General features: G+C 38.2%; 2 protein-coding genes across 8 annotated transcripts in view; both read right to left on the bottom strand.

Moving 5' to 3' along the window:
* The window catches only part of RABGAP1 (RAB GTPase activating protein 1), a 152,649-nt gene that overhangs the window by 41,169 nt on the left and 87,697 nt on the right, over window positions 1-23,783 (bottom strand). The window lies entirely within an intron of this gene.
* Window positions 16,437-23,011, bottom strand: GPR21 (G protein-coupled receptor 21). Its single transcript, XM_028508750.2, has 2 exons — window positions 20,035-23,011; window positions 16,437-19,617 (listed from the first exon to the last, which is right to left on the bottom strand). Exon 2 carries the CDS (start codon window positions 19,226-19,228, stop codon window positions 18,179-18,181), a length of 1,050 nt encoding a protein of 349 aa, XP_028364551.1. The 5' UTR covers window positions 19,229-19,617; window positions 20,035-23,011; the 3' UTR covers window positions 16,437-18,178.

The raw sequence follows: 23,783 nt of genomic DNA, 5'->3' as shown, positions 1-23,783 counted from the left end.
TCTAATGACAAATTTAGTAAATACCTTTCAGAATAACGACATCATTACATTTGAAAGACTTTGAAAACAAATCACAGTAACATTATGGATGACGACTCCTTCCTAAGAGGACACCAAACAAAGAGTTTGGTCAAACATGTAAACCCAAGTGCTTATAAAATTTGGGTCTGTACAATACACGTGCCTTCTATTTCTAAGGAGTGAACACAGCTAGTACAGGGAACCTACTGGTACAGTGCATATTGGATGACACTATTCATGGCCAAGCTGATTAAGTCAGCCACATACAGCCTCTCACCTAAAACGGCTTAACAAACGAGCTTTTACAAACGCACCAAAGGCAATGGTACAGAGATGTCAACTTAAAGGGAAAGGGAATGGCAAAACTAGTCAGTTGATAGGTCCTGAAAATTATTGTAGTTATGGTAGTAGTTTTTTTTGATCAGCTGGTTTTGTGTTTTGGCTGCTTCATTTAATCCCAGGAAAAATAGCTTTAATCTCCAGAGGAAAACTAATATGCCTTATGATTATGTAGTATTAACATCTTGCAAATTTTTTCTGTTAAAAGTTAGATAGCAAGTATTTTTGGCTTTGTGGGCCATTCAGTGTTCCAATTACTCAACCCTCCCCTTTGTAGAGCAAAAGCAGCTACAGATAAAATGTAAATAAACACTTTTATATTCCAATAAAACTTTATTTATAAAAACAAGAAACATGCTGAGCCCCTAGACCATGCTGCTTTAAATATACAACACCACAGTAATTTGTCATGTGCAACATGGCTGGAAAGATTTCTGTAATGACTTTAAAATACATTAGCATTCTGCTTCTGAGTGATTCCATACACACTATACCTACATAAATTATGTAATAAGCTGCAATACCTTAAAATGTATATTCCTTTAGACAGTTTTTTTCATGTAATAACAAATGTTTAAAATGCTCATTTTATAAAAATCAATTCTCAAAGTTTGTATACAATATTTCTGTATCTCTTATGTAGTAAAGGTTTAAATAAAACCCTTTAATTATAGTAGTACACCATCCCTTATATTTCAAGCAGCAATATAAACAAACAGTATACATAATAAATAAACACACTGAAACATATCAGACTGGCTAAAATAAAAAGACAATACCAAATGTTGATGAGGATATGAAACTGGAACTCTCAATTGTTGCTAACAAAGTTGTAAAACGATATAAACAACTTGGTGAATTACAAGGCAATAAAGTTAAAATCACACCTACCCAGGCCCAGCAATCCTACTCCTTAAGTATTACCCAGGAGAAACAAAAACATACATCCAAGAGAAACAAAGTATGTACAAAAATGTTCAGCATAAACTTATTTGCACTAGCCAAAAACTAGACACCCCAAATGTCCATCACAGAAAAATATTAAATTATGGTGTATTTATATATTGATAATATATACATTGCTGGAAATACTTTCATTAAAAACCGTACTCTAAGATATCAGCACTTTTAAAATTTATTCACTAAACAATACTGAGAATTAACACCTCACACCAAACTCCAAAGATTTTTCTCCCACCTTCCTATCCATACTCCTGCCAAATGGGACTACTCACTGTTACCCAAACATAACCCAGATCAATGACCTTATTGCATTTTTAAAAGGAAAAATCTAACTTTTTGTTTTCTTAGTGTAACAACAAACCCTTTTTGTTTTCCTATTTTAATAAGACTTTTTGCTTCCTTATAATGATAATACTAGTGGAAATAAGAAAAATAATTGCAGAACTCAGAAATTAGGTAGGCACATGCCTAACTTTTTAGATAATTATTTTTATGTTTACATTGCTTTGAAAATTAACTTTTACTAACTGCAAAATGTTGTGAGCATCTTTTCATGTTATCTGACAGTTATCCTGCTCTAGCATTTTTTTATCCTCCCTGGAGGACATGCATATTGATTTTAGAAAAAGGGTAAGGGAAGGAGGAAAGGGGTGAAGGTGGGGAGGGAGAGAGCAGGAGAGAGAGAGAGAGAGAAACATCGATAAGAGAAACTGTTCCTTCTTAAATGTGCCCCAACCAGGGAGGGGTGGGAGTGAAACCACAACCTGGGTATATGCCCTAACCAGGAATCGGGAATTGAACCCTCGACATTTTGGTTTAGGTGACAACACTCCAATCAACTGAGCCATGCCGGCTGTGGCTCTGCATGAGTATTTTTTTTATGATTATTTTTAAAATATATTTTATTGATTATGCTATTACAGTTGTCCCATTTTCCCCCCTTCACTCCACTCCACCCTGTACACCCTCTCCCACCCATATCCCCCTTTAGTCATGTCCATGTGTCATACTTGTAAGTTCTTTAGCTTCTACATTTCCCATACTATTCTTACCCTCCCCCTATCTATTTTCAACCTACATTCTATGCTACTGATTATTCCCCCTCTCTCCTCCTCCCGCTCCCCTGTTGCTAACCCTCCATGTGATCTCCATTTCTGTGGTTCTGTTCCTGTTCTAGTTGTTTGCTTAGTTTCTTTTGGTTTTGCTTAAGGTGTGGCTGTTAATAATTGTGAGTTTGCTGTCCTGCATTAGTATTTTTAATGCACAGTAAGTAACTTGTCACATGGATATACCATAATTTACTATGCCAAATCTCCAATTTTGGAATATTCAGGCTGTTCTACTTCCTTTGCTGTTATAAACAAGGCTGGAAGTACAGCCGTGATTCTTAAGGGGCAGGAGATGGTTTCCACAACCACTGTATTCCCCTGAAGATCCAGCATAACCCTCATGTTTTGGATTTTCACGTATTCTGCCAACCTGTCCTTCAGAAAAGCACCAATGTAGACACCACATTGGTAGAACCCTCACAGCAATTATCCTGCTGGTTTGGAACAGTCACTCAATGTACTTGTCTCGTCCTCCTTCTGGTCTATGTATCTAAGAACTGTATCCAAAGTTGCAAAGAACTACTTATAAAGTCTATTGACTCCATCCCATTCAAACTTCAATGCACTGTTTGCTTAACCCACGTGCTGACTGATTTAAAAAAAGGTACTGCCAAACACACATTTTCTTGCTCTGTCAGTTGAGATGAATTAAAAGTAGTAACACCCAGTTGCAATAAGCACACCTGGTATCAGGATCTTGGTTTCTAATTTACCAATAAAAGGAACCAGGGCTCCTTAAAGAAATGGCTGATTCTAGGGCTGTTATACACATACAGAACATATAAAAGTGTCAGCGAGTAAAGAAACCCTCCCCAATTTCCCACCACAAAAAATACAATCCCACGACCACAGGAGTATGTCAGAGGGACACAGGAGCTAAGTAGAAGAGTTCCTAGTGACCAAAACTGGGACAAAATGAGCAATAAAATAAATGAAGTAGTACTGGATTATAATCTAAAGCATAAAATGAATATCCATCAGTCCATACTTAGACAATACATGACTGAATAAATAAAGGGGAAAATGAGACAAATCTCCCATGCAGAATTCCAAATGACTTGCGTTGACACCCTGCACTCACGGAGGGTGCCCGTTCCTACGTGGGCTGTGCATAGTGAATTCCTTCAGAAAAGTACAGTGTGGAAAGGGGGGGGAGAGCAACTTGGTGGAGAAATCTGACAAGACCTCAGTCAGACCGTCAAGGTCAACATCGACAGTGGTAAATCATGTTGATAATATGTACCCTTGATACGAGATCATGAAAATTCTTCCTAAAAAATTATAAACCCCATGAGAAAAACATCAGACAGATCCCAGCTGAAGGGCATTCCATAAAATACCTGCCCAGTAAAACTGTCCAGGTCATCAAAAATAAGGAGGGCCTAAGAAACTGATACAGTCAGAAGGAGACGTGAGGACTAAATGTAATGCAGTATCCTGGATGGGGTCTGAAACAGAAGAAGGATATTAGGTAACAACTAAGGAAATCTAAATAAAGTATAGACTTCAGTTAATAATAATGTATCAATTTTGGTTCATTAATTATGAGCATATGACAAACATACCATACCAACGGAAGGTGTTAATAACAGGGGAAAGAGCGCAGTGTATGTGGGAATACTCTGTACTATTCTCACAATATTTCTGTAAATCTAAAATTGTTCTTAAAAATAAAGTTTATTAAATGAGAAAAAGCCATTATTACCTCCTTATTATACAATATGGAAATTTAGGTTTAGTGAGGTTAAGTCACCCAAGTTCACATAATGATTTGCACTTACTAGGCAATCAATAAAATGCTGGACTGAATTTGTGGACAGAAACTGGCGAAATGAACACTGTGTATAAGCTCAACAGAAATCAAAAGTAGGCTGTGTTCATGTGACTGATTTCTAGAGGATTTCTTTCTTGGCTCCAATTCTTATGTTCTTTTAGTGCATGGGATAAGGCAACAGTGAGGTTTTGTTCCTTTTTTAAATCTTAAGGTTCTTCTAAAATAATTTGCTCAGAAAAATCTAAGCAAGAGCTAATGTTTGCGCTGTTTTCTTCTCCCTGTGTTGGTTTTGAAAGTCGGCCATTAGTTCAAAACACAGTGGTACCACATTCTGTAATTTTTCTGGATGACTATTTTTATACCTTACTGTGAGAATTGGCCCACTGGGTAACTTCTCAGGATTAACAAGGTACTGGGAACTGGCGGAAACCCTTTGAATACACACCCTTTGTAAACTCAAGTTGAAAAATAGAAAGCTAAGAATGGCAGGAAGAAAAAGAAAGTACCCAAACAAAGAAAATGTAATGGAAGGTTGCCATGAGAAATAACCAGCGTGGGGAAGATCATTATTTCCACAGTGGTTTCATGCCTAAAGAAGAAGTTGAATCTTAAGACTAGACCGGAATGTTGTACATGCTTTGTTAAAAAGCCATCATGCAATTCTTAAGAAAAAAGAATAAAACGGAAATACCAAAATCCCACTCAAATCCATTATACCATGCCCTATGTTTACAACATGCTTCACAGAAAATAAAATAATCTTTTGGTTACATTTTGCTTTTAAAAAAGTCATCTACAGCTTGTCCGAAACAATTGTGGCATTCGCTTGCCAGATTTAGAAATAAGCAACAGTAACAAGAGCTAAGGCAGATCTGCAATCACTGTGCTGCGCACCTTAGGTACAGATGATCCCACAGATCTGTCTGTTGTAACAACCCTCTGAGGAGGGCTCTATTATTTCTCCCATTTGACAAAGAAGAAAGAAATTAAGTCACTTGGCAAGAAAGTGAGGAGCTGCTACTGGAATCCAACTGGTTTCTTTCTAGCCCACATTCTTTACTCAAACACATACATTGTGAAAGTGAAGAAATTCTCTTGTCAGTAGTCAGTGGCATTTATGATTCCCAATATATTAAAAAATGCTTTTGTTTTCTAGACTCCTGTAACTAAAATCAACATGACACCGATTTTGACAATTTATTTTCTTTTTACTCATAAAAGTGTTTTCTTGGATGAAGGCTGTTCACCATTTATAAAAAAAGCAGAAATCACTAAAACCCTAATGATGCACAGAGAAATATATCATGCTCTTCAACATAAAAACAAAAGGAAAAAAATACCAACATGTGGCCCTCCTAGAAGTCAATCAAAAGGGCATTTTCTGTAAATGCTGGGTGGCCTTCAACATGTATCATAATTATTTCAGATCAAAACGATCATCAGTAATCTTTTATTTATCCTGCGTTTTATTCATTTATTAGGGCTAACCAATAAAGATAGATGTATTTTTAGACCACCATATCCTGGCCCCTCAAAGAACCATCTTCACAAAATCATGCTGCTGGCATGTTTAGAGACCCTACTGAAACACACACAAACACGCCTGCTAGGGAGACCTTGCACTGCATGGGGAGGTAGGTGAGGACACCTATCTCACTCCTCAGTGCCTCAGTAATCAGAAGTCCTGTCTCCCCTACACAAACACGGGTATTTCCCCCCCGTGGACAATGATTCAATGTCCATGTTTGTTCTGGCCTCCAGGAAGTTCAGAACCAAATTCACAGCCCAACTTTAAACAACACAGGATCTCATGGCCTGTATATCTGTGTATTATATTCCTGTTCTACTCTATTTTCCAAATTTCTTTATTTACCTTCTCCTATTTTGTTGAATTTTAAGTATTCTAATAAAGTCCCTCCATACCTTAGTAATGAGAGGCACAGTATATTTTGTATCAAAAGCCCCTCAAGTCCATTCCATAGTTTGATCAACAAGAATTCTATAAATAAATAACCTAACAATGCATAACCATCTTTATCTCAAACTCAGATTTCAAGAAAATAAAACGTGTGCACCCATGCACACATACTTGTCTCGCCCCGGTGTGACCAGCCCCGCGGCTCTTCCAATCAGCGTCCTTTCCGGCCTGCACACTGTCCTTCCACACCAATGCAGTGGCAGGGGCTCAGTGGGGACTGGATTGTGGGTAGATACGGTTTTGTGTATCTATCTTGGAGATTTGCTCTTACAGGCAACAATAATAGTTCCAGTAAAATTGTCACTGAGTAACACTTAATAAAAGACTTCAAAAGTTGAACCAAAAAGAGACAAGAAACTGATCTTTAACATATTTAAATAAATTAAATAGTGTGTAGGTTTTCAATAATTAATGCTTTAAAATTTCCATTCCAAACACAAGCTCTAACACATCGCAGAGAGAGCAAACTGGAACTAGATTTCCACAACTGTGGAAGTAACGGAAGGCATTTCAGAACCTGCCACAAGCATGTGAAGATTGAAGTTGGACTTTTGACACAGAATGAAAACAGAATTTAGGTGCTCTACAGAGATCACACACAACACACTGAAGAGAACTCCAACTCTGGGTCGGGCAGTTCTGTCTCTGAGTACAGCCTCCCCCACTTCAGCTGCATGACCTTGGACAAGTCTCTTAACGAGTCTGAGCCTTAATACCCCTCTGTGAAAAATCTATGTAATGGTCTCTTTCTCACCAAATTTATGAGAAGCAAATGAGATACTGTGGGGGAAGCAGGTAGCATGAGGTCTTGTACATCAGCGGCACCTCTTTCCCATCACACTTGAGATTTATGACGTTGGCATATTTTCTACCTTGGGAGGGAGGCCAAAGGACAAAATGTGTTTGGCAGCTTTTCCCGTGTTTGGGACTCAGTGCCCTGTCGGGGATCTGCAATTCCAGATAGCATGCAATTCAGAAATTCATTGTATTTTACCAACATCATAATTTATCTTATCCAAATGAAATTATAAAGAAAAATCAGGCAACAGAAAGACACAAAATATAAATGGTGCAATACATGTTTTTTTAACCTATGAGCCATGCTAACAAAAACACCATACAGCTCAGTATGAAATATCTTCGTTGATTATCTTAAAAAAGAAAACCCAAAAAACATCATTTCTCAGAGGCAAAAATTTATTTGAGTTTGTCTATTATCTTTGCCTCATTTAGCAAAGAGCTCTTCCATTTCAAGACAATCAAGTAACCATACCAAACCCCCACTGGTACCAATCCTTATTTACTCTCTTTTTACCTTTCAAAGAGAAAACAAGTTACCCCAAGCATGACAGCTATCTATGTATGATAACCAATGCGCTACCAAAGAATCTTTATTACAGAAAGCAGGCTCCAGAAATGTTTGCCAAATTCATGCCACTAACTTTAATATATACTTTAGCACTCTATCAGCCGAAGAGTTATATACCTATAATGTTGAATCTACAGCATACGAATGTAATAAAAAATTAGGTGACTTCTTCAGAAAAAACAGCTCTTTAATAAGATAATGTACTGCTATCACATTGTTTCAGTCCAAATATGGCATGATAGTGCCATTCTAAAAATAAGCCTAAGTCCCATGTGATATGCAGCCTTTTAGCTATGTTCATTTCCTTTTAGGGCTCAAGTTTCCCACAGGAAAATAATTCAATGTTTGGCAAAACTGTCCTAAATCATGTATAGATAAGGCACAAATGCTAACTGCACTGTCAATGTTTTCCTGCTCTGCTATTGCTGATTTCCCTTCACAGGAATCCATCATGGGGAGGCCAAGGAGCAAGAACTACTGGAAAACTGGCCCCTGACAAAAGTGAACACAAGGAGTGTCATTTTGAGTTAAAAGGTATAGGGGAGGTAATTTATGAGTCAGCTAAACTACAAGCCACAAAATTATTACATACAAGGTCATATTCCAAACAAATGTTTCTGATAATTGTGATGGCTTTTAAATATTTATTTCAATAGTATTTTTATTTTATTGAGCAAAATTGCCTATCAAATGCCCTCTCGATACAGATTGTATTATTTGATTTTTTATTTGCTTAAAGATTTTATACAGCATTATGTGCTAAAAGTAAATCTCAAAATCACTCACTCATAATACACATCAATGATCAAGACCCACATTCCTCAAGCTGTATTTTTATGTAAACATATCAGTCAAATTGTGATCTTTAAGAAAGTTTGTTTCATAATGCTTAAGATACTTGGTTTTACTTTAAAAAGCTAGTTTCTTCTGAAAATAAGTCTTAAGTCAGATTTAAGTATACTTATTAAGTAGCAAACATATATAGCAGCTATAAAATGGTTCCATATATTAAAACATGACTTTTATGGAGTTCCTTGCTCATAGAAGAGTTAACAAACATTAAAATGAGAGTGTCACTGGTCACAAACATCTTCAGCAGTGTGTCACTGAACTGCATTTAGAATTCTATACAAGGTCCATGTCCATATATGCATATATATTCACAGGCTATATATAGGTGTATGTTCTGGGTTTCCACCTTTATTTACATTATATATTTTTATATAGATTTCAGGCAAACATTATGTTTCTTGAGCCCTAATATATATTAAAAAATCATGTTTGAGATTTTAACTTTTCTACTTAAAAACTCATCTTAAGAATAAATTATCAAGAAACTAGTATTTTAAAGCTATCTTATGTCATCATTAATGTATCAAGCTGTACTTAGATTTTTCTGCTAATTTAAAAACTTAAAAATTACCAGCACCTAAGTATAATACCAATCAAATCCCCTTACTATCTGTGCAGTAATTCCATCCTACATAGGTAGTAAAAGTTCTCATGGTATTCAATTGTTTTTGTTTCTCTATTTAAATTGTTGAGAAAAAGCAACTTTAAAAGGTAGTGACAACAGTTATCTCTGATTTTATTTAACCAAAAGCCTCATCTGCTAATCTCACCAGCTGTAAAAAACACTCCAGACACCAGTGAAGCTGTTCTAGAGCCACGCATTCATGTCCTTCCCCTAGCACACATTTCTGAGGTGGTTGCCAGTGAGTAAGAGAACTTTCTAAGAAGAAACTTTTAAGTTCTTTCTAAGAACTTTTAGGAGATTTTGCAGAAACAATTTATTTGATGCAAAGTACCAGTGAAAGACTATTTCAACTTATTTAATACACATCAAAATCTAAACTTTTTCTTTTTTCCCAATCCTGCTGGAAACACTCATTTTCTAGGCACTTGACAAATGTTGAACGATCCTTTGGACTCATTTCAGTGGCACCAAGAGAGGTCTGAGGCCTGGATTTCAGTCCCAGTTCTGTGACCAATGAACACTGTCACAACTCTGGGTTTCTCTTTTCCCCTCCGTGTAGGCGGAAGTCTAGATTATGAGCTTTAAGTGGTCTTCTAGTTCTGTCACTTTGGGATTCTGTATTTATGTCATTCGCCTACTCAGAAATCTTAAGCCCATCTCCAATTCCTAATTACACTCAAACCCCTTGGCACTGAGTCCAGGCCAGGCAGACCCAACTTATCTTTGACCCGACCCCCCGTTACACCTGGAGACCTCTGGTTCCCTAGGAAGATGGCAGCCCAGCTAACCCATACCGAGCGTTCACTGAGCGCCAAGCACTGCGCTGAGAGAGCCCCACGTGCATCGCCTCATTTCATCTTCTAACACTTGTACGAAACAGTGTTATTAAGACAACAGAGACTAAGAGGGGTTGCGTATCTTGCCCTAGGTCTCACAGCTAGAAAGTGGCAGGGCTAGAATTCAAACCCAGGTCTGCCTGCCTCTCAAGAATGTACTTTTAATCACTCTAGACTAAGTGGTCTCTTTATTCCTTAAGTATATAAATGGCCTCTCTCCTATTAAGGCCTTTGAAGTTTAAAATACCTTTTGCTACAATTTTACTTTTTTCCCCAACTCTTTTTTTTTTAATTTTTGGATTTACGGTCATCTTTATTGTATTTTTTTCCATTACCATTTAGTCCCCTTATGCTCCCCGAAATACAACTCTTTTTTTTCAAGTTCAACTAAATGCTATCTCTTTACTACTTCGGTCCCAAATTTCCTTTCCACCTCTATCCTGTTACAGTTCTTTACTATAAGCCCAATGACTAGTTCCTTGATGAAGCACATCCAAATACATGTATCTTAATATCCCAGAAATTGCAAGGGACTAATCCTCCTGCAGAACATCTATAAAAGCAGGACAAAATACAGAGACATCAGTTTCTTCAGGGAGCAAATCGTCAAGACAGGACTTAAGGGGTTTCTGATCCTGGAGAGAAGGAAACCCACCAAGCCGCTCCACATCCCTCAGGGCCCTTCCTCTGAGGACAAATGCTGATCTGCAGCAGGCCCTGGGAGTCCCTGAAGGATTCTGACCTTGGCAGCACTTTTACTGAGCTTCTGTGAGGCCACCACGCACAATTCTAAATACTTAAGTTGTGATAGTATCCAACTTTCATAGTAATTCTAAAAGGGAGGTATAATCCATTTTACAGACTAGAAAACCAAGAGCCAGAGATTCATGTTCTTTTAACAACCTTTGTTTTTATATAGGGGGAAAGTGATCCACAGCCTACCATAATCACAGTAACAGTGCAAAGAGCTTTACTATTATACGTCTGATCCTGACCCGAAGTCCTATGCTGGCGTCATCTTCCTTAAAGATGAGTATCCTTCTGAAGTTTAGACAGATCGAGATTACCTAATACACTGTCAGAAGTAGAATCTAATTTTAACTTCATTTCCAGTGCTCTGTAGGGTATAATACACATCGTCAGTATGATGATGTGAACAATATACGATGTTAATATAATCTAAGTAGAAATGGTTTTAAATCCTTATATCTATCATGTCATGAAGAAAGAGAGCTTTTAAAAATGAGAACATCTTTTGAGTCAGATTCTGTTCTCCAAGGGCCAGTGAAGACAGAGACCCACAAATGCCTTTTTTTTTTTTTTTTTGGTTTAGCTATAAATAAATGGCTCTGGCAGTGGGGATTTCCCAGTCTTTCTGGAAGAAATTTCAGAAATAAATCATGCTGTTCAATGCTGTATTTGCTTCCTCCCCAAAATACTGTCTTACTAATTCAATTCAGCAAGTATTTCTTGAAAACTAATAAACACAAAATGTAAAGTTTTACTTTGAAAAGATTTTACTGTTGTATTTTGTTCAAACCGATATAATCTTGTGGTAGCAAACTACTAAATCTTTCATTAAGTGACTGCAGTCATGGTGATCTGACGTGAAGATGTGCTTTTTACTTTGCAAAGGGCTTTCTTATGTCATATATTATTTGATAATTACTGGTCACTTTACTAGGGCCTTCTGTCTACTGATCCTTTGGGTTTCCTCAATCCTGTCCAGCTGGACACCTTATGGAAGCAGTAGGGGAGATGAGGCTGTAGAGAATCCTACTGACCCAGGGCTCAGCCCATCTCACATACTGCTTTCCAGGGAAATCGACCCAACACACATCTCCTTACCTAGGAACACCATACAGCAGTTTGCATTCATCCTGTGATCTCATAATACCAGATCCTGTGTAGCAGTCACTTATGTACACATACTCGTTACACACACATGCACACACCACTCACACTTGTTTGCTTTCGTGTTATTCCTTCCTGTGATGTCAAAAAAGATACTTTCCCATATCTGCCTTCTCTTCATAAAAAATAAAGTGTAAAAATCTAAAAAAATCCCCTGGCTAGTAGCTCAGTGGACTGAGCGCAGGCTGCGAACCAAAGTGTCACCAGTTCGATTCCCAGTCAGGGCACATGCCTGGGTTGCAGGCCAGGTCCCCAGTGGGGGCCACGTGAGAGGCAACCACACATTGATGTTTCTCCCTCTCTTTCTCCCTCCCTTCCCCTGTCTCTAAAAATAAATAAATAAAAATCTCTAAAAAAAAGGAAAAAGGAAAAAAATGTTGGGGTTTTTTTTTTTAAGATTTTATTTATTTATTTTTAGAGACGAGGGAAGGGAGGGAGAAAGAGAGAGAGAGAGAGAGAAACATCAATGTGCGGTTGCTGGGAATCACGGCCTACAACCCAGGCATGTACCCTGGCTGGGAATCGAACCTGCGACACTTTGGTTCACAGCCCGCGCTCAATCCACTGAGCTATGCCAGCCAGGGATGAAAATGTTTTTTAAAAATCTTAAAAAATAAAAAATAAAGAAATCCAACTGTGTATACCTATGAGGCACAGTGACAGAGTGGGTCAGGAATCAAAAAGGTCTTACAGCCTCAAAACTCAGTTTCCACAACTGTCAAGGAGGATTCAAGATCCCCCTTGCCTGCCTTCCCAGGAGGATACGTGAGACAATGAACAGGAAACTGCTCTGTAGAGGGCCGTAGGTAATGCACTGCTACCAGGCCCTCGTTTTCCACCTCAGTAGTATGTTCTAAACCTCCTGATTCTCCACTTCTGCTAAAATTTACCTGCCTTTTCCTAAATGTGGTCTACGCTCTTCAAAAAAGTAATACGCCTGCACAGTTGCGAAGGCCTGTCCGGACAGAAGTTAATAAAAACAGCAGACCTCTTACTCCTCCTGCCCTGCCTGCTCCCTCCAACGACAACCATTTTCATCTTTTTTTTTTTAGCTGTTTGTTTTTTATTTATATTTCTGAACAAAATAATTAAAATGCTATTTTCCATTTTTTTCATTGCAGTTTCCAGTATGTGGGATGACATTGTAGCTCTGTTGCAATCCCCAAGCTCATCCATCCCCCTCATCATGACTCTCAACATATTTCTGCCACAATTTTAAACCAATATTATTTATAACTCAATCATACTATGTCATAATTAGATTTCCTTTTTTAACTTTCTATTTTTCTGAAGTTGCTAACTGCCTAAATTCGTTTTCTTCCCTTCAGTATTCTATGTATCTATCACCAATTCTTCCCCGACAAACCTGAAAGAGTTTTAAATCCCTCCCAATGATATTTTCTTAAAGATACGACTCCTACTGCCCCCTCCTTCCATCTGCTCCCATTGGGACCAGTTGCTTTCCAGGTCTGCTGCACATCTAACTTGCTAGGGCTCTCCTTCCTACCACTGTGGGAACGCCTTCACCTCTCACTATACTGGAGTCCCTGTTTCCTGGGTTCTACATCTTCCTCTTTCTTGATTTCAGCTCTCATTCTGGGGAAGCCCATCTTCAGTCACTTTCTGAGAAAGTATGTAAGTAGGGAGGGTAAGTATTTCAGACCCTGCATATTTCAAAATGAACTTATTTAACTCTCACACTTAAATGACAAGTATGGGTGATCACTTTGCAAAATACTGTCAAAATCACTTTGCAATTTATTCCTTATTATCTGCTTTGTTGTGGTGGAAAGTCTAATGCTATTCAGATCCCTCTACCTTAGTTTGTTTCCACTCTTCCATCCCTACTACAGACCAAGAAGCGCTTAGGATTTTTCTTTGTTTCCAGTGTTATGAAATTTTATAATGATTTACTGTCAAAGTCATATTACATTAAGCTGGTCCTTTTTATTGTGAAAACTCATATCCCACAGTTTTGGAAAATCTTCTACTGATATTTGAGAATTTCCTTCTTTCTTGTTCTCTATTTTGTTTCTAAAAATCATGCTAGTTAGATAGTGAGCCTCTTTGACTGAGCCTCTAACTTGCCGTTTTTAGTTTGCTTGAATCTGTTGTTTCACTATCTGGCCTACTTCAGTTTTATCTTCCAACTTTTCTGAGTTTTAAAAGGTCTGATCATACTTTAAATCTCAGGGGCTCTTTCTTGTTATCTTTTTGTTTGTTTCTTTTTTTTATGGCATTCTATTTTCTTTTAACGAATACAAAAATCTCTAAAAATGTTACAGTAGAAATTTTTTTGAAGTTTTCTTCTGTGACTGACACTGTTTCTGCTTCCCCTGATTTCTTTTGTTCTGGGCTCTGTATTTTACGAGATGATTTTTCTTAAAGATTAGTGATCTCTGGCTGACTGTTAATATTAAAAGTGAAGGAGTAAAAACTAATTAGTATAAAAATAACAGTAACCTAGATTTTCTGATTCTCAGTTCAAAGTTCATTTAGACATACTATGATGTCTTTTGTCTCCAAATTTTGAAAAAAATAAAAAAAGCCAAATGATTTATTTACACTCATAAAAAATGTTTGTATTCCCAGGGTTGAAAAATATATTAATAATATATCCATTCAATATATAATATTTAGCTTTTCTTCAGCCTGAAATAAATTATGCAAAAATCAACATATAGACTGATCAATGAAGACTTTTAACAAATCTCATAGTGCACAGCTCTCCCATCCTTAAACTCCCAAAACTCTGCTCATGACAGTAAGTTTTGGTTTGCCAATAATTTATTTAACAAATCTTTTATGATACAAAACCACATAGTCAGTGAAATTAAAACATTTCGTACAAAACCACTGTGCAGATTTTTTTAAATCCTTGCCCGAGGATATATTCACTGATTTTAGAGAGAGAGGAAGAGGGAGAGAGAGAGAAACGACGACCAGTTGCCCCCTTACATGCCCGGACCGAGGATCAAACCCACAAACGAGGTCTGTGCCCAGACCGGCGATGGACCCTGAACCTTTTCGGTGCTTGAAACGACGCTTCAACCAACTGAGCCAGCTGGCCAGGGTCACTGTGCAGATTTTTAAATTAAACCTGAAAAGCTTAGAATGCTCTCAGAAACCACCTTATTATATGAGAACCTGCAACCTTGTTGCTTTATTTTCAAGTTCAAAGAGGTGGGCAATGCATTCATAGCATAAAAATTCAAGTTTTCCCAACCCTTAAAACACTGAAACCATTATTCAAGTAAAAAGGAAAAGTCATTATAAAAAGGAATTTATCCAGCAATAAAGCCTAAAGAAAACCCTTTCCAAATGGAATTTAGGGTGATTCAATAGATTCATGAAAAATTCAAACATCCATTCTGGTTTAAGGTAGTTCTTCATTAAAATGGAGCACTTGTCTTTTTGTAACTGCTTTTCTGTTCTAACAAGAAAAAAACCACACCTTTGTTAAAATAAATCACTGTATAAAAACACACAACTAATTTACAAATACAACAATTAGTATGGTCTAATTAGTATTAGTATTGCATTTTAAGGTGTACTATTCAACATAAATTTCAACATAATCGACAAAAACTTATGCTTCCTCTGATACCAGTCATATACCATATAAAGTTAAATGTACTGTCTTGCCAAAGCCCAAGGTAATTGAGTCTAAAAATATACTTTTTTTCTCATTCTGATCTAGTCAGATTGGTATTTAACCCAAACGTCATCAAATGTTGCATTAAGTATGCCAGGACGAAAAGATTACTTAAATACAAGCTCTCCAAATGTGTACCACATAGAAACTGCCCCTAGCTACAGAAGATTGTAGGATTGCACCCAAGCATGTCCCCTTCCCCCGACATACACAAGTACACACATGAAAATAAAAATCAAAAAGCAATATAAACAATGAATGTGAGAACAGAGCTGATACTTGGAAGAAACAAACCTTAGACTTTATAGAGTCCAATGAAGACAAGATAAACTGGGAAAACATGCATATTAAGCAAGTATCAGTTGGCAAAAGGGCTGGGAGCTTCATTTTTCTTTAAATTATTCTATCCACTTAGCTTCTACTTTAATTTTAGACTGAGACACTGACAGAGTCTCTAATGTAAAAAGAACAAAAAACAACAACAAAAAAACATCTCTAATAACACCTAAATTTGGCATTAGGACAAAAATGTAAAAACCTATTAACAAAAACTATTATTAAAAGAGTTGCCTTTCCGATCACTAAAAGACCAGTTTGATTATCCATTTCCAGGATGTCAAACAGAAATTTTCTGTTTTCCATGATCACAAGATGGAACCCAACTGGAGGAAAAGATTAAAAGGGTTCTCTCAGCACCTCCCAAAAGTAAAATCTACTGATTTAACTTCAATTTTCTATAAAAACTAAGTCTTTAAAATTTCCATAGTTGCTTCACTAAAAATTCTCAAGCAAGCTGTGCAAATCTGAACAGGTTGCATTCTCCAACATACATGAAAAAAAGTTTTTTTGTGGAATTATGCTACTTCAATAAAGAGGAAATGAGGACACATGGGCAATAATAAGGTGGGTGGAAACAGGAGGGAGGGGTGTGGGGGTGGGCTGGGATGGGGGTAAAAGGCAGAAAACTGTACTTGAACCATTAAAATAAAAAGAAAAAAGAGGAAATGTATGTAACTGTTTTTTTAGAATCTAACAGAAAAGGTTTTCCACTTGAAATGACAATTTAAAGACACTGCTAACTTAACTTGCAATTTCAATATGGATTCTAAATTTTGAAAACGTAGAATCAGCTTTTCTAACACTAAACATAAAGAGCAAGCAAAGTTTGGGGAAAAACTCAGAATCTTAAGTTTAAATATCACACACTAAATCACTTAAAATAAAAAATTTTAAATAGAACACATCTGAGTTTAAAATGAAACTGACATCTAAAACCTAACATAATAAAGCTGCCCTTATTTTAAAAGGGGTACAAACTTTCCCTGTATCATGATGGAAAACCAAAGCCTATCTGCCTATTTTATAAATATCCATGTCCTCCTTGGATTCAAAAATCTACTTTCACCCACGTCCCTTGGGTTTCTTCCATCTTCTGTCTCCCTGAACATCACTGTCGCATTCAGATTACAACTTTTAGCCAAAGGCAGAGATCATGCAAGTCCCCTGAAGACTCCAAAACATTAAAAGCAATAAAATAAGTAGAAGAAATACTCTTGTGCATGGAACTGCTGGGAAACCCTTCTTTCCTTTTAGTAAAATAAGTCCCTTGCTCACTTTAAGAACAAAACATCACTGCTACATATAAATACACAGCATTCTCAATTAATAATTACAGAGAATAAAAAATTCTTATAGATTTTGCTAGTACTTTAGCTTAAAAAGAAAAAGACTATTAAGGAAAGAACTGTATCCTAAAAGAGAATGACAATAAGAGACATAGATAAATAAGAATTTCTCTTATCAAAATGTGGATTTTTTAACACTGACTAAAAGAATGCTTTGAAAGAGAACTACTTGCTACTTCATTAGTTGATTCCATTTAACCACAAAGAGAATATCTCAACTAATCCCCTTCTGTTTTAAAAATGAACTAGTTAAATATACATTTTACTGTAAAAGAGAAATCTAATTCAATTCAAATATTCTCAATACATACATACACAAAAGTATGGCAAAATTACTGCAACAGAATCACTTCCTACGCACACATCTCTTTAGATCTCCATAAAGCATGGCACAAAACAGCTCAGATTTCTGTAAATTGTCCATTATTTGACTATACTTTTGCATCATGGTTCATTGCAAAATTCTAAAATTAATATTTAAGTGTCCTCATTATTCACTGTATTGAGAATTCTCTCAAGAGAATAAGACATAAAACATTTGAATTTCTAAATGACACTGTTCAAACTTGCAGTGTTATACTTTGACATATATAAACAGAATGTTAAAACCCTGGTAATTCATCACTGCATTTTAATATCCCCTGTTAAAAGAAATCAATTGCATATGAAGCCCAAACAACTGGAAAGCACCCAGAAGAGCAACTAGAAAGCGATGACTTTTTAAAATGCTGACGCTTTTCACACCCAGGTTCGGTCGTGCCAACTGGAGAGGTGTTAGATATGACTTTATTCATTTTAAATCTGAGAAGTGTAGTCATTTCCATGACATTACAAAAATTGGAACCAAGAGCAATTTATTTTCACGGTCCTGATTCTTCTGATATAAAAGTACTTTTTAAGAAAATCATTTCTGCAAACTTAGAGGTGTTTTGGATTGATCATTTGTTTCCTATTGCTTAGAGTCAAATTATCTTGTCCCAGATTTTCTAGTGAGCCAGGAATACAAAGAGAGATAAAGGAAACACATGCACACACAGTGACCCAGTATCTGAACTACTTCAGACATGGCATCCATTAAGAGGGCCTTTGCTCCTTACTGTGTAAGGGTCCTTAGCTACGACCTGACTTGCACAAGAAGTACACATGGCCCCTGAGAGGCGCTTTAGTCCCCTTTGAAAGACACTGTTGGAGAGACTATAAATGACACAGTTGCAGAAACTGTTACTAATAGCAAGCCAGGTGGTCAAGAAGGATGCGAAGCGGTTGCTGCGGCCAGTGGAGCTCTCCAACAAGAAGTAGATGATGTACGGCAACCAGAGGATGTAAAACACACTAGTAATCCGAAAGAGGACCATGGCATAGCGCTTGTCGGGACAGGCCTGCACCTCCCCAGGCTCCCCACTTTGGCTGCTGAACCGAGCTTGTCTTTCGCTGATTTCCTTTGTGTGCTGTTGGCAGATGCGAAAGATGTTGAAATAGGTGAAGCACACAATGAGGGCTGCCGGGGCATATAACATCATCACGATGAACAGGGTGAAGTAGGGGTTCGTGTGCCAGGACTCTGCACACCACCGAAACACATCTCCATGATACCCAGGTTTGCCCCAGTGGAAAAAGGAAGGCAGAAAGACCAGTGTGGAATATAGCCAAATGAGGAAAATACACAGGCGTAGTCTCCAGGGTGTAACCAGGGTGTTATAGGTTAAAGGTTTAGTGATGGCAATATATCTATCAACACTGATACAGGCCAGAGAGGTCATGGAGACACTCTTCAGAACTGATACTATAAAACCAAACACCTGGCAAGTCAAGGACTCCTCTATTGGAAGCGGGTAGTGGAGGAGTGATAAAGAAGGAACCAGGCAGCTGACCCCAACCAAGAGGTCAGCATATGCCATAGTCTGGATAAAATAACTTGTAGTGTGGTGATTCAATAAAGGTGCACAGTGAAATACAAAAATCACAATGATGTTGCCAGAAATTATCAATACAGTTAGAAACACAATAATCAACACTTCCAAAAGGCAAAAATGGACAGTTTCCAAATAGCCAAACGCCAAGAGGCAAAAAGCGTGGCTGCTCTGATTACCATCCAAGGTGGAGTTCATCTTGAGCTCAGGAGTGATCTCTCACTTCATGCTGCCCCGTGGCCGTTGCCAACAGTTCAAAGGAGCAGCTGCTGTCATTGCGGTCAGCTTTGTGTGTTTGTAATAATGCCCAAGGAGCCTCAGTCCCCAGGCTCGCGATGCTGCTGCTCTGATGCATTGCCTGCAGTGCAATTCCCCTTTAAGTCCTTGGAATAGGGAGAGCCAGCAGTAGTTGTCTGGCCAGTCCCAGATGCGGCCACAGTACCACGTTTACCGTGTACATAGTGCCAGGGGAGTAAGGCAAAGTCTGGGTACAATGTCTTCAGGCCAGTGAGGGTAGGGGGTAGGGGCAGAAGACAAGGGAAGAAAATTAGCTTCAGCAGGAGTTGTAATGAGTCTCCTCTGAACAGCTGATAGAAGAAAAGGAGAGAGCATTTTATATTTTGCATCCCAATACAAAAATCAAAGATTCTGGCTAGCTCAGGCTGGTATCACCCCTCCCATCTCACCCCACCCCGAACTACCCAGCACCCCACATAACTAATGGGTCCTTACTCTCCAGAGGAGGCGCAGCAACAGCAAGCTTTCATGATCAACATAAAACAAAATCAATTGTAGTCAGATCAATCTACCCCCATTTCCCTTTCACGGGAGCCTTTTGGGGGAGAAAAGGAATCTGCTTATTGCATTTCTAAAAACATTTTACCATAATTACCATGAATAAAATTAACTAAAATAACTTATTTTCTTGGTTCCCGTGTAATATTTTGCCTCTTTGAAAACATCTCAACAGCATTTATCTGTCTAACTCAATTTCAGAGTGTTACCTGTAATTCTGCATGCTGCAATCCAAACAAAAGCCACAAAACATCCTTAACAGAAAGCCTCGCAAAGCAGGAATGTGCCTCAGCCGGGTTTACTGCAGAACTGAGACACAGAGGGAGGGGATAAAGGAGTAGGAGGGGAAATCGGGAGAGAGGGGGCTTGGGAAAGAGAAGCAGCGGGGGGAGGGGAAAGAAAATGCCTATGCAGGCACACGCTCTGGCATCTTCAGCAGCTCATTAGGATTCATCACTAGATTTCCAGACTGCATAGTGGGGGACTAAATGAACACGCCCGCAGTGCAGGGTTTCAAAGCTGTTTCCTCGTCTGTCCGGAATCCCCCTTTTGGTAGATGAACAGAAAGAACTCAAACTGCTAGTAAGGAAAAGAGGTAGTAACTGGGACACTGTGCCAGCCAGGAATTAGACTGAAACACACTGCCAGAGGGGTAGGTAATGCTGAGAGGAAACTCCTATTTTCTTGTAGCATTTTCCCAGGGAACAAAGAGCAATGTTAAAGCATGAAAGCGTGTTGTGCATTAACAGTGCATGGCGACTGAGGAATGGTCATTCAGCAGCACGTGAAGTTCTGGCCAGAAAGCTAAAATTGCAGCATTAATTTTTCTCTCACAATTCACTGGATATTGGCCAATATTAAGAAGGATGACCACAATAGCAAGCAAACTTAAATATCAGTTTTTCAAGAAAAAACAAAGAATCTTACCCATTCTTAGTACTGCAGAAATAGTACACACACAGAAGACATTACATTTTTCCTGCATTTAACACTATCCTATGGTTTTGAGATGCCACGTCTTGCTCTAGTTCCCTGAGACACAGTACATAAATATATAAGTACATAAATATATAATAAAAGATGGAAAAGTAAAGGTACTGTTTCTACCAGGCTTGAAAATAACAGGAAGTTTCATGGTACAAATTAGCCTTTGTATCTCAGAATACACAATTTTGTTTGTGTCTACTTAAAACAATGCAAAGTGGGATTTCATTGTGGCTCTTCTGATAATGTCACAAATGATAATTTTCAGCTAATTAGAAAATGTATATTTTTATTATCTTTTCCCCCAGGTGCCTTTGGATTGTCAATTCACCCTTCTAAATAAAGTTCCAAAGATTCAACATTGCAAAAGAAAATAAACATATGTTGGTTATTTGTAAGCATTCCAGAAGGTCTGCACACCTGGGTGGAAAATGTTATGTGACCCAAGTTGCATTTTTTGTTTCACACACATGCTTTCTCACTGCAGGCAAATGACCATCCATAACCAGAACTCAATACATTACATTTTAAGATCCGAAGCACAACACTTATTGTACAAAAGCAAGAAACTCAAACACCTACTGAGAAGGAGCCCAGCAGCCACGTTTGACAGGTCCCACGAGGATACAGCAACGTGTGGCACAGTGCGAGCAGAGCCACGGCACTGAACTCTCACCTGGGTCCAGCCCTACCTCTCCTGCCACTCCAGCCTCTCTCGGACTCAGTTTCATCATCTGTGGAAAGCGTCTCACACTCCCTATTTCACGGGGTTGTTGAGAAATAAAGGAGATTTACCAATACTTATCGCAGAGGGCATATACAGCTTTACTTTCTTCTCACACAGTTCCAACAGCCTGTGCTTTCCTACCAATCACGCGGCACTGCTTGAGGCTGGGCCCTGAATCCTAAGTGCCCTCTCTCACTATGACCACCCAGTTCTAAGACACGCAGCAGTTATTTAGATACTTTGCTGAGGCTAGCTCAACGGGGATACCTAGAAAGAAGATGATATGGCATCAATTATTCCTTCTGCACAAATAATTTCTCTGCCTGTGTCTCCAGCCATGAATTCACTCCTGAGGTCCCTTCTGCATCTACAATTTGACTGCTAACACACATCTGCCACCCGGATGTCCTGTAGAGACTTCAACCACAGCACCCAAATACTGAATACAGTTTTCCCACCAAATAAGCCTCTCTTGTTTTTTCCCAACATTTTCCCAGGCATTCAAGAATGAAACTTAGGAATCATCTCGACCACTCTCTCCCTCAATGTACTGTTCTTAGGCACCATGCCCTGGAAACCTATTTCTACACCAGCTCTCAAATTCACTTCCACTTCAGTATTTAATACTTTACTTTTGTCCATCATTAAACACAGTCTAGACTTCTGGCCTTATTCCTCTTCCTAATATATTGTTTCTAATATATCTGTATCTAGTACCACATACTTGGTTTCGGTACTCTGCTGTTCAAGGCGAGTCAATGGCTCCCCACAGCCTTTCCAGTCGGCACCGCTGTGCCACATCCCCCAATCACCTTGCCCTTCAGCCAAACCATCTGCTGTAGACTTCATTTTTAAACCCCCATCTTTGAGTGCTTAATAAATAGTAAATGAAAATAAAGAATGATTTCTGACAGTTACAGTTCAATAAACAGGAGAAGCATTTGTCAGAGTAAGGAGCCCAGCCTTTTCCAACTCCTTGTGAATCTGGGCATGTAATTATTCTCTCTAAACCCAAGGTTACTTGTGTTTGAAACTACATAGTTATGCTGATAAAAATATATCACATTGGCTGATAACTTAAAATGTAATAAAATGTAATGGAACCATAAGCTGGTATATTATTGTCATTAGTACAATAACAAGTCTTCCAACTTTGTTTTTATTTGAGTAAAACTGCTCTTGGAACTGTAATCAAAATATTCACATAGAAAACTTTTTTAAAAAGCCCGATAACCACACTTCATAAAATCAGTAAAGAGTTGAATGTTTTGTTTTAAAGAAAAACATTTTCTTCAGAAGAGACAACTTTTTAATAACATGGGGGCAATAAATCTACATCCTCACAAAAATCTATACATTCATTTCCTTTTTAAAATAATGCAGTCTCATAATATATTTGATTTTTATACAAGGGAGAATAACTATTTCTGCATACTTGACTGAAAGGCAATACATTAAAAATCAACTCTAGACCTGGCTGGTGTGGCTCAGTGGATTGAGAGGCAGCCTGCAAACCAAAGGGTTGCCAGATCGATTCCCAGTCAAGGCACATGCCTGGGTTGCAGGCCAGGCCCTCAACAGGGGGTACATGAGGGGCAACCACACGTTGATGTTTCTCTCCCTCTTTCTCCTTCCTTTCCCTTCTAATAAACAAACAAACAAACAAACAAACAAACAACTTTTTAAAAAATCAGCTGTAGCCCAGGCCAGTGTGGCTCAGTTGGTTGTAGCACTGTCCCATGAACTGAAAGGTGCAGGTTCAATTCCCAGTCAGTGCACATGACTAAATTGCAGGTTCAGTCCTTCTGGTTGGGGTGCGTATGAGAGGCTACCAATCAATGTTTCTCTCTCCCTCTTTTCCCCCCTCTCAAAAAGCAATAAAGCACGTCCTCAGGTAAGGATAAAAAAATAAATAAAATTCAACTTTTATTTTTCACTGCATGGTTGGATTATAAGTGATATTTTACTTTCTTCTTTATGGTTTTATTCACTTTATGAATCTCCCAATTTCTATGTATTATTTAATCAGTTTTTTAAAAACCAGCCAAAATAGTATATAACATGTCCCTCTGGGTAAAGCTAACAAGAACACTTGGCAGCAGGATGTCCTCTCCCAGCCTCCCTGAATAGGCGATGGCAGATGAAGTCACCTCCTCCACGGGGCGCAGTTCTACTTGTCCTCATGCCATCTGAGCAACGCTCCTTCCGAGAGTCACTGGTACGCCATCAACTCGAAATGAACCCTCC

This window comes from Phyllostomus discolor, chromosome 3 (genome assembly GCF_004126475.2).
Source record: "Phyllostomus discolor isolate MPI-MPIP mPhyDis1 chromosome 3, mPhyDis1.pri.v3, whole genome shotgun sequence".
NCBI classification, from domain to species: domain Eukaryota; kingdom Metazoa; phylum Chordata; class Mammalia; order Chiroptera; family Phyllostomidae; genus Phyllostomus; species Phyllostomus discolor.
This window is presented reverse-complemented; position numbering and strand designations above follow the sequence as displayed.